An 11,780-nucleotide genomic window follows, 5' to 3' on the forward strand; every position below is an offset into this window, starting at 1 on the left:
GTGAGTGTGTTTATTTCAGGTTGGGAAAAGGGCCTGGATATTTGAGCTTGTCTCTGTTTCTGCTGTTGATGGAGCTCCTGAGAGTGGTGGTGGAAGGTGTGGTGTCAATCCTGCAGCTTATGATGAGCTCCTGGGTTTGAATGGGCTGTATCTGTGTTAATTTTGTTGAAGCGTGAGGGAACTCTGAGCTGCAGGAATGTTAAGGCTTTGGTCTTGCATCCTTACAAAGGCTTCTCTGCAGAGGTGGAGTACTTAAGCATGCGTTCATGCTGTTTCAGTCCCTTATGTAACTACTTTACTTAACTGGGATTTTAAATTTCTTTTAATTACCTGGGAAGGATTTCTGCTTCTAAGATTACTGGGCTCTGTGCCTTCAGCAGGGCTGGGAAGCCAACTCTGCTTCAGTCAAATTAGTAGTGCAGTTTCTATCTCATTGTCTCCCTTTTCCTGGGGTCACACAAGAGGCTGCTCTGTGGGAGAACGCGGATCAGAGCAGAGCTTCCCAAGTCCTGCTGTATATACCCTGGGGGTGTTCGCTGCTTGTGGTTGTAGCAGCAATTTGCACCTGGCAGCTTGAGTTGAAGACTGTAAACAATGTTACTTTAGTTCCCTTGTCTTAACTGCTGCAGTCTGAGCTGCCCTGGCCTGGCCTTGGAGGCAGTATAGAGAGCAGCGTGCTCGATCAGCTTTTTGGGGAGGTGCTTCCTTGCACTTGTCACTTGCTATCATGCTTCCATGTCGGGGCTTGGTTCGAAGTACCAAGTTCCTTCCCTTTCCTACATTTGTCCTTTACAAAAAGAGATGGCCGTGTGAAAACTGCAATGAAAATATTGCTTGCTTTTTTATGTCTCTGTCCCCACTTCCCTACATGATAATTAAACGCTTTACTATGCCTTAGGCAATACATCAACCAGTTTCCCAAGTCTGCAGGCATTGCAGCTGCAGGCAGCAGCAGAACTGAGAGGGAGAGTTACAAGTTTGGAAGATGGGGATTTGAAAGAGACCAGGTGAGAGATAGAAAAAGGACAAGGATAAATGAAAGCTTTAACTAATGATGGTGGAGACCACCTTGGATTCAAAGAGGTCCTGAACATCACTGATGCTACAGGACTATTAAAATAAATGTGGGAAGGGGAGCAGGTTGGCACCAGGATTTAGCTGCCAGGGGAAGGTTGCTATGAGTTACAGGCAGAAGCAAGGAGAGTCTCAGCTGAAGGAAATCCTGCCAGGAGCTGCAAAGTTGTGCCTTCTGAGTAAGTGTGTCAGTCACAAGAAGGCAGAGGAAAAGCTTTTTCTTTCCCTGTGCCTCATAGATTTAAAGGGCTTGCTTAAAAAAAAAAAAAAAAAAAAAAAAAAACCAAACCAAAAAACCTACAACAAAAGAACCAAAACCAACCACAAAAACCAGCTGGTCTCTCGTGAATGTGTTCCACAAGAGCGTGACTTACCTGTATCTGCTTTACAAAAAAGACTTACAGAGAAAAGAAATAAGTAATGTGATTAAAAAAATGAGGAGAAGAAGAAAAAAATTCACAAAAATAGTTTTTCCTTAATAAGTTGTCTATATGCAGGTTGAACCCGATCATATCCAGTCCTGCCAGGAGAGACATGCTATTCATACCCCATAGAGGGAGGAATGATGGGTTTCTTGAACCCCTGGCAAAGAGGGTTAAGGATCTTCCTTCTGCCACCGAAGTAGTGAGGAGAGAGACCTTAAATGGCATTTCAGTGAGCTCCAAGGAGGCAATAATTAAGGATTACTTCATGGACAGAGATGAATCGTGGGGAATGAAGATTAAAGCTCTAAAGCAGAGCATGGCATCATCTTTTACATGTTGATCTGGTACAGTACCAACTAAACTATGTTCTTCAATAGAGGTAGCTTGAAACCATCAAGCCGAGGTGGTTGATACACCAGAGCAGTTGTTCTGTTCTGTGAGTGTCTCATAAGCCATGGGAGTGCTGCACACATCTTACGGAGAGAGCTTTATTTCATTTCTGTATCCTTAGCCTAAAAAATGAAACTGTATACATGGAAACTAAGTACATTTCTCATGGACAAGAGAGTAATAAAGGAGCATGTTTGTGAAAAGAAAGATAAGATAAAGCACAGCATGTTCCTGCAGAATCTGGCAGCAGCAGGACAATGTGGAAGCAAAATAGTTTGCTGACAAACTAGAAAGACAAGGTTATTGATGCCTCTGAGAAAAATACTCCCACAACAAACTGGAGCTTCAAATCCACTGGGCAGTCGGATAGCACTGGGATTGTTTGATACCTGATGGAGATGCTTTTCCCATACCAGCCGTTTTCACCACCCTTGTAAAAGTGAGTATCGCAAGCTTTGTTCCCAAAGTCTTATATGCCACCTGGGTTCTGCAGAAAACAGCTGCTGAAACAGTTGTAAGCAAAACTTGAAGAGTCTTTATTCCAAGTTGTTTTCTCCAGGTCCATCTGGTTTCTCACTCCAGCTGCTTTGGCAATGGCACCTGGACAAGGACAGTAAGTATTAGGAGGAGGAAATTTCTCAATCTTATTTGCAAAACCAGTTTCATTTAATACAAACCTTCAGAAACTGCAAGAAGTTTAAACAAGCTGGGAGCTCCGAGGAGCTCTGTTTGGGAATTTCTTTTGTTTGCAATTCTCCTTGCCCAGGAAATCAATTTGCAAGCAATAAGTCCCACCACAGAGCAAACAAACACACAGCTCGGCTCAAGCTGTAAAACTCAGTTTTAGAGATGATGCTAAGGATATCAAAGCAAGTAAGGAGTTAACAAGTTCACATAGGCAGATGAGAATAAAACAAATCCAAGGCTTGGCCCAGTGACACAGGGGAAAAAAACAAACAAACCAACCCAAACCCACCAAACAGAAAACAACCCAGAACCCCCAACACATGTCCATGGCTTCACCTTTCTGTGAGCTGTGATAGAAGCTGTTATCTGGCTCACCTAGGATAGACGGTGAATTGATCCTTCTGCCCTAAACCTCACAGCCCTCATTTATAAAACCTCCTGAAGATTTTTGGGGCAGTGGTTGGGGTTCATTATAGCTCCCTCACACACGTTTTTCTTAATTATCACCGTGCAAAGTGATGCCTGGCAGAGTACCAGCATCATTATCTTCATTCTGGAGAGGAGGGAAGGCAGCGGCTCCTACAGTAGCGACAGACCAACCTCCCACCACAAGCACTGGCTTGATGTGCACAGAATTGTGACCTTCACAACCTCAGGTTTTGTTGTCACAGACATGGCACTGAATTGCAAAACCTAGACTGAGATCTAGAAAGTCCAGAAATTCCCTGAGGAGAGGCCCCAGCCGAAGCCAAGTCCGACTGGTCAACAGAAACCAGACTTGATCTGGGGGCAAAACAGTCACGTTAAACCTTGACCGAGGTTCTTGCAGGACCTGCCCGTGCCAAATTTTCAGGACAATTGCTCTCTCTGGAAGTACTGAAAGAATAATTATTTCAGTGTAGGTATAAATGAAAGCATCATGTGGCCCACTAGATGAAAATGTCAATACTACACAAAATATGAATTACTAAATACTACTTGACCATTTTTAATTGTAAAGGGTTTCTATCCTCTTTCTCTAGCCTTAGTAATACAAACAGATATATCAACGTCACTAGCTACAGATAGATCAGTCAGCTTTATTATTTCTTGAATAATGGTGCAAAGCAAAGAAATATAACATGTCAGGAAAGCAAAAGGTTAAATCTAATGGCCAGCATTTTGAGGAGTGGCTGGTGAATTTGGTGCCCTAGTAAGAGCATCACCAAGAGATAGTCATCGCAGCTTGGGGCTTTCCCCCTCGCACTAAAGCTTTTAATTTCATTTCAACCAGCCCAACTGAAGGCAGTCCTGGACCACAACTACACCACAGACACTTCTTCCCACAGCCTTGGCCTGGGGTGGATGCAGCAGTGCTGAAGGGATGTGGTTACCTGCCGTGGAGCAGGCAGACGCAGGGGAGTGCAGCCAGCGCCTTACTGGAAACCCATTGCCTGCCTCTGGGCAGTTTCTTAAATGACCTTGGGTTAGGTTATGTTGCTGCCAGTATTTCAGTTTACCCTCTACCAAATGGGTCAAGTGGCTGTGCTTTCTTGTAATTTCTCTGTGTGAGCTGTATTTTAGTGGTTACAGAGGAAACAGCCACCAGCATCCCAGGAATGGCAGCTTGCTGCAAAACGACAATGTGTGGGTGCATTTGCAAGCCCCACTGAAGGGTCTATGTTTCCAACAACAGCTCTGGAGCACACTGGGTGAGCACAATTCCCTCCCAGCATGGCCATCGCTAAGTACTTACTGGTTTAAGATAAGCGACGTTACTCTGACGAATGTCGTTTAGTAGTTGATCTCTAGGGGTTATTTCGACAAGGGGAGGGGGTCTTCTCCTGGGAACTGGTTTAAGTGTTTTGATGACGTCTCTGAGGTTGGTTTTCTCGGTGGGTTCCACATACTCTGGCACAGCAGGTTTGCGTTGAACCTTCTTCAGCTTGATCACTTCGAAGCTGATGGACTTCTCTCTGCGTGGCTGCTCAGGGGGTGGCTGCCTCATGCTCTCCTGCCTTTTGCTCAGAGACACAGCTGTGGGGATGGGTGGTTTGGGGGCTTGTGGGGGTTCACACATCCTTGGCTGGGGCAGCGGTCCCCCCAGCATTTCCCACATCCCGGGGGGTAACCCCAGTCCATTTTCTAGCATCGCTATCAATTCCTTCTGCTCTTTCATTTGCTGCTGCTTTTGCTCCTCTTGCCTCTTTTGCCTCTGCTTGTCCAGGTTTCTGCTGAGCAAGTTGGTCACCACCATCCTGGGCCCTGGCAGTTCAAAATGATACCCCATTTTCAGGAGAGTGGCGTTGGCTTTTAGCAGCCTGGCAATCTCCATTTCTGCCTGGTGGCCCAGCATGCTCCTCTGGTTGTGAAAGCGGAGCTCTGTCAGTGTTTCGTTGTACTGTAGGCATCTCACGATAGCAACAATCCCTTTGCCAGAGATGAAATTGGAATCAATGTTCAACGTGGTGATGCTCCTGTTCTCCCGCAGCATGTTGGCCAGTGCAAATGCCACATTGTCATCAGCCCCCACATTGGCCAAGCTGAACGTTTTTATATTCTTATTCTTTTTCATGGCATTGACAAAGTCTATCAGCATTTCTTTGGGGACATTTTCTATGTTGTTCAGGTTGAGCTCTTTCATGTCCGGGTTGTTTTTTCGGACTTTCTCCAAACTCTCTTCTAAATTGGTTTGATTTCCTGAAGGCCTGGCACTTAATTTCATGAAGCTGGTATCCAGTGCTAACTTTTTGGGGATGTTTAATTTTGATATTTTCTTCTCATTTTCATTTGGCTTTTCTGTGGTTTCTCCTGATTCTGTACCTGGTTTCCTACTTATCTGATCACTGGGACAGTTCTCATTGGCGATATTCTCCTTTGTTTCCAATTCAGTCTCATTTTCCTCTTCATCCTCCTCTCCCTCTTTATCTTCCTCTTCATCCTCTGTTTCTTCCTTCTCCTCCTCCTCCTCCCTCCCTTTATTACTTCCATCTTTGTTTGTCTCCCCAGATTGTATTCTTGAGTTGGACAAGTGCTCGTTTTTGTAATGTCTCTCTTTTTCCTCTCCTCCTGGCAACCTCCCGCTGGCTGCCTCACTGCTGCCACCAGCCTTTCCTTCCATCTCCTCTGCAGCGCTTCTCTGAGGAAGACAAAACCTCACAGCTGAAATAATCGAACACAGCTTTGTTACATTAACTTTCTGCTCAAATAAACACGTAGAAGCTGGATTTAAATACCCCTGTGCACATACATTATGGAATAATCCTCAAACGCGTCATTGCCTGTAAGTCAGGGCTGCGCTGGCTTGCTTGGGAGCACAGGAATGATTGCTCTTAAAGAAGCTGCAAATTGGTTTCTCATCTTTGCCTATTAAATTAAATCCTGACAATTAAATCCTATATGTATTTAATGCCGTGTTCAGGTGGTCCTTGAACACTTCTGGGGGTTAGCAGTCTCTGATCCAGAGTCTGTTTCTGGATTTAGGGTAATTTTTATCATTTCCCTCACAAGAGAGAAAGTTTGTCAAGTGTGTCGCAAAACATTGAAAATCAGTCCTAGCTGATGGCTGTTTGCTCAGTCCGAGGAGGAATAAAGAAGGCACAGAGCTGAATCACCCAGCACATGAGACAACAAATCCACCTGCTCTGGTACCTACTGCTAAGGAAGCATGTGCTGAAGATCAAGCAAGACATTAGCTCTGTTTTACTTTTAGCACAGAGTTAGGAAACTGAACTCTGCACACAGCTGCCACAAGGCAGCGGGGCTTCTAGCACCAAAATAAAACTTTTACCACCTCTAAAGATCCTCCTAGCTGAAGTGTTTGGGGTTTTTTTTTTCAAGCTTTTCTTTTTTTTTTTTTTGCAGTGGATCCACAATCACTGAGAAATGCTAATAAACATAGAGATATTTTCTAGGCAGGACAGAGTCATGGCTTGTGCCTCACCAAAACTCAGACAAAATGGTCACAAAGTCACTTCTGTCCTCAGGGCTGTGGTTCCTATTTGCTATGGGAGTGAATGGGCTTAGTACCGGCACTTCTTGACCAGTTATGAATGCTGAAATGCTCAAATTCCAGACTTAACCTCCGAAACATTAAAACCAATTGTTTCTTTGAAATGAAAAGCGTTGCAGGAAGGAAAAAAACCCACAGATTTCCCCTCCTCTCAAGAGGCAGCCCACAAAACCCGCCCAAGCAAGTCCATGACGTACTATGTTCTTGTGTGTTACCCAAACGGCTAATGTTGAAAAACAAATAAAAATCAGTTCCCTCAGATTCACTTGGTTTAAGGTATGGATGCGTTTTTCCTGGCCAAGTTTCCATTCCATTAACCTATTTTTAAGTGTGGCCCTCATCCTGAAAAATATCTAACTACAACAACTTTATTTCAAAGTCATAGGGATAGTAGAATAAATTTAAGTACTATGTGGAAAAGGGTTGGACTAGTTTGTATTGTTTGCATGCTTGGTCATAAGTGAATATTTCACATGGTTATAATACAGCAGCAGGGTTTTTTTGTCCCCAGTAAGACATTAAATTCTGTAAATTGTTACATGAACCATATGTATTAAGCTAAGTCTTTCATGGGAAAGCAATATGGTGATGTTCCAAATATGAAGACAAATTTAAGGTTCATCTTTTAAACTGATTATATGATAGTTTCTCAGTGATCTGCTTTACTGTAACAGAAGTAGGATTTTCTTATATTAAAAAGCTTAGGTAAATATTTAGGAATAGCAATTAAAAAATTAGCACACCTGACATCAGTCCAAGCTGGATCCTGACATTGCTGAGGTTTTTAGGATGAATTTAAATTTGTTTGTACCGTATCTTAGGCAAGGGATGGAAGCAGAGGCAGGTTAAGCTTTTAAAGCCATAAAACAGATCCCACAGCAGATACATAATAAATACTTGTGATTTTTTTGCTTGTTACCTCAGAGGGCAAGAGGGTGACGGGAACTCTCTCATCCTCGAGCATGCGTCTGGATGCCTTCTGCCAGTACAGGTAGTCAACCAGGGACCTGTGGTCGAAGTTCCCTGTGGGGGGTTTCTCCGTCTGATCCTTCTGTATCATCCCAGTTGGGACTTCAGGGTCTGGGGCCATGACTTCCATCTCACTCTGCAGCTCCTTTAGTTCCTCGGGGGACAGGTTTGCCAGGATTTCATCTTCATCAATGTCCTCAGGACACACTTCTTCATCAGAGTTTTGGCTGAGTTCAGACATTCTTTCTTCTCTCCTTCCTCTGTTACTTTTTAAACCTAAAGAAAAAGGTAAATTTTAAAGGACTTATTCCCTCCCGCCTCACTAGCAGTAGTTCATTTGGTTAAATCGACAACTTCATATTTTGGTCATGAGCTGGGACAGCTCTCAGTCTCAGTGTGGGAGACAGACCGTACGGCTAAGTCTATATTAAGCTGCACTTGGCTGGATAAAGAGAATTTATGGCGATGCTGCCATGCTCCATTTTCAGCAACCTGTCAGCTGTGCAAGCCCTTCTGACATTTCAGTGCAGCTGGTGCATCCCCCATTGAGGAAGGGAGGAGCCGGGCATTTTCCAGAGGATTCCCAGAGCACTACGCCTCTCCACGCGGCACCTCCTGTGTGGATGGAGTGATGTTAATGGTACCTGTGAGGTGTGCTGGTGGAATTCTGCACTGTAGGTGGAGCTTGTATCAGAAACGTCATGACCAGCAGGTCCAGGGAGGTTATTCTCCCTCTGTACTCGGCACTGGTGAGACCGCTCCTCGAATCCTGTGTTCAGTTCTGGGCCCCTCACCACAAGAAGGATGTTGAGGCTCTGGAACGAGTCCAGAGAAGAGCAACAAAGCTGGTGAAGGGGCTGGAGAACAGGCCTTATGAGGAACGGCTGAGAGAGCTGGGGTTGTTTAGCCTTGAGAAGAGGAGGCTGAGGGGAGACCTCATTGCTCTCTATAACTACCTGAAAGGAGGTTGTAGAGAGGAGGGTGCTGGCCTCTTCTCCCAAGTGACAGGAGACAAGACGAGAGGGAATGGCCTCAAGCTCCACCAGGGGAGGTTTAGGCTGGACATTAGGAAAAAATTTTTCACAGAAAGGGTCATTGGGCACTGGCAGAGGCTGCCCAGGGAGGTGGTTGATTCACCTTCCCTGGAGGTGTTTAAGGCACGGGTGGATGAGGCACTGGGGGACACGGTTTAGTGTTTGACAGGAATGATTGGACTCAATGATCCGGTGGGTCTCTTCCAACTTGGTGATTCTATGAAGGTCTCTGAATCTGTAGTGCCTTGGGTATCTCAAAAGGGCCAGGCGCTCCAGGCTTTTCACTGCCTTGAGCCAGGTTTAAAACCAGGCTGAATGTTGCACATGGATTTAGTGGGAGTGTAGCCATCGCACAACTGATGAGCTCTCCCAAACGCCAGATCCTGGTTAAGGTAAAATCCTCCAAGATGAAAAAGGCAGGTGAACAGTCAGTACAACACACAGCCTGTGCGGACCCCTTTAAACAGAATAAACAACTACAAAGATTCACTTTGCTAGTTCTCGTGGAACTGCTGTAACTATACAAGATTCCCTGAAATATTTTTCCATTACATGTCCATTTCAGATAAGTACCTCCTTCTTTGGAAAATTTTATAGACTTCTAAATTTCCATGGCAAACCAGGAAGCCGCATCTCCAACACCACTGCACTCAAAGCTGCTCTGTAAAAGCAGGGTGATGTTGATGGCTAATTTTTCCACTACAGTCCAATTTGCAGTTTGGACTGTTCATTTGGTTAGTATAATTTCAAATATTCCTTGCAGGGAGCATTGAATCAAATCCTCACCTCGCAACTGCAAATGCATCTTTCATAGGAAAGAAACCACAGACAGGCGGGCTGTGAAACCAAACTCACCAATTTTTAAGCCATATTTCTCATTACAGTCTCAACCACGCGCCGCTGGAGTCTGCCAGCACCAAAATAGTCTCTGCATGATGATGGTCTCTCTTTGCTGTGTTTTGTAATAAGAAACGTGGTATTCAAATCCTGTTAACCTCTATTAAAAAGCTATTAGACAAAGGTCCTTATTTAATTAATGATGTTACACAGGCAGGGAAGAGGGCAAAAATGAATAATTAAATAATTGATAAAGGAAAAACTAACAAAAACCCAAGTCAAGAATATAATGGTTCTGTTTGCTCTGTTTGGTATTTCAGGGAACATCCTTATTTTATATTATGCAGTAGCAAGCACAACAGCAGACCCACACATCAATCTAGCTGGTCAAGCAGTTTAACTCCCAGCCATTGCTGTCCATAATAGAATCCATAAATGGTTTCCTGGTGTTATCAAATAAATCAATGTTCGTTGGTAGCTGGTATGTTATTCTCCCAAACGATGCTGTTTGGGTCTCAGAAGCTGTCTATTCAGTGGTTTTTGCCACTTGCTAATTTCTTGACTGTAAATAAAGCCCCTGGCCACCTTCTTATATTTCCATGATCTTTAGCCAGGCCATCTTGGCCATGTCTTGTCAGACCTGCTAAGCTGAGTAGGGTCAAACCCATGAAGTCCTCTCAAGAAGGAAATAGGGATATCAAGAACACTATCAAGTATTTGAAAAGCAATCTTTCTTCTAAGTAGAAATATATCACTTGTCAATACCATGATAAGGGAAACCACTATACTTCTGGAAGCAATGCCTTCTCATCAGATGCAGAGTGAACGGCTGCTTGGTGACACTCTCTGGTGACATGGGTGCTAATCCCACAGGTTTCCAAGGTGGGTATCACATTTTGCCTACTTTAGGTCTCCTCCATAAATTACCGCGAGTACTTGATTTACTTCCTTTTCTAACACATTGCTTAGTGGTTTAGTGCACTGGAAACAGCACGTTAAGGCAACAAATGACACCCTCCAGGCAAGGGGACATGCTCATGGCCAAATCTAGAAGCCCTTTCAAGGCCAAACTACCCATCTTCTTACCAACATTTGTGGGAATTCACCTTGGAGCCTCCAAAATAATCACTCATTCCTCAAACCTTCATTAAAACAGGAAAGACACTTCCATTGGTAGCACTTGCTATTTTTGCACTAATTTGACACTTGTTTAGGGATCCCCCTACTAATAAGCTGCTACACGAGGTGCTCTGTTACCAACAGCAGAGAGCTGTGCCAGCAGCTACGCTCAAAGCATAAGCAGAAGACAAGAGGGTACCTGCAGCGATCACAAAGCAATCCTACAGGTAGAAGTTCAAAATTCATGCTAAATAAGTACCTAACAAGCATTCAATAAAAGCACTTTAGGAGCAAACTGATAGAAGAAAATCTTTGCCTTGGTGATGAACAATTCATGCTTATTGCTTACTGCTCCTAAGGCAGGTAGGTATTCATGTATGGATGAACTCTTGCATGAAGCGCCAGCAGGCTCTCACGCAGGATGGTTTCACTTCATTGATTTGTTCTCATTTGTGCATTTTCTTCACAATTTCAATCTTTGAAAGCAAGAGGGTTGGCAAGTTTTTAACTCAAATATCAAGAGAGCTGACCCTTGTTACTATCTGACACAAAGCAGCAATCAGCTATGCTTCAAGTGCCTAAAATATGTACTATTTTAAGGAAATTGATAGGAAACATGCTGATGCCAAATGCTTGAGAACAATTCAATAATGCTTGCTTTCATATTTATTTTTTTTCCTTATAAACCCCACACTTTTATCTTCTCTGTTACCAATCCATGGCATTTCCAAGTGCCAAAACATCAACTGGAATGATTTGGAGAATGTGCCTGTGTAACATAAGCTTGCTTATGAAGCTTTTAAGAAACTCGTAGGCTTGAAGGGGCAGTCTAAAATTTGACAAACAGTAGCTACACCAAGTATGTCCAGCAATGCCATGTAACTCAATATGAGGATTATAAAGGGTCAGATGACGGGATCTTAACAATAACAACCACTCGGTAACGAAAGCAATCATAGAGGGACACCCTGTGGGAAAAACACCAGGGATCATCTTGGGGAGAAAAAAAAAAAGCCACCACACCTCCAAAGCATTACAGATATAAATATATCAGATTAAGCTTGTTGCTTAAATAGAGTAAGGACATCTGACTTTTGAAGTATTTGCCCCAGTCACATGACAGGGAACTGCAAAACCAAGTCCCCATGTAAAGAGTAGATGTAGCAGTGGCTGGGACAGGATGGAGTCGCAGGGATGGGGCCACGAGCCCCTCACCCTGTCCTGGCTGTCCTGAATCATCACATCTCACTGCGT

At 43.9% G+C, this 11,780-nt stretch overlaps 1 protein-coding gene across 2 annotated transcripts; it reads right to left on the reverse strand.

Moving 5' to 3' along the window:
- Nucleotides 1-1,971: 1,971 nt before the first annotated feature.
- LMOD3 (leiomodin 3) lies at nucleotides 1,972-7,971 on the reverse strand. Of its 2 annotated transcripts, none has more exons than XM_069866290.1 (3): nucleotides 7,487-7,971; nucleotides 4,312-5,694; nucleotides 1,972-2,489 (listed from the first exon to the last, which is right to left on the reverse strand). In XM_069866290.1, the coding sequence occupies exons 1-3, from the start codon at nucleotides 7,775-7,777 to the stop codon at nucleotides 2,463-2,465; spliced, it is 1,701 nt and encodes a 566-aa protein (XP_069722391.1). In that variant the 5' UTR covers nucleotides 7,778-7,971; the 3' UTR covers nucleotides 1,972-2,462. The 2 variants fall into 2 exon arrangements, with proteins under 2 accessions (XP_069722391.1, XP_069722392.1); XM_069866291.1 differs by having other exon boundaries at nucleotides 4,312-5,717; nucleotides 7,487-7,614.
- Nucleotides 7,972-11,780: the final 3,809 nt, after the last annotated feature.

This window comes from Phaenicophaeus curvirostris, chromosome 11, assembly GCF_032191515.1.
Source record: "Phaenicophaeus curvirostris isolate KB17595 chromosome 11, BPBGC_Pcur_1.0, whole genome shotgun sequence".
Taxonomy (NCBI): Eukaryota; Metazoa; Chordata; class Aves; order Cuculiformes; family Cuculidae; genus Phaenicophaeus; species Phaenicophaeus curvirostris.

What these genes read in the sequence shown, in the direction of transcription:
- LMOD3 (XM_069866290.1), bottom strand. Translation starts at nt 7,777, where the DNA reads ATGTCTGAACTCAGCCAAAACTCTGATGAAGAAGTGTGTCCTGAGGAC. An exon ending in TCACCCTCTTGCCCTCTGAG is followed by an intron (nt 5,695 to 7,486) that starts GTAACAAGCAAA and finishes TGTCTTCCTCAG; the next exon opens with AGAAGCGCTGCAGAGGAGAT. An exon ending in ACGTCGCTTATCTTAAACCA is followed by an intron (nt 2,490 to 4,311) that starts GTAAGTACTTAG and finishes GTCCTTGTCCAG; the next exon opens with GTGCCATTGCCAAAGCAGCT.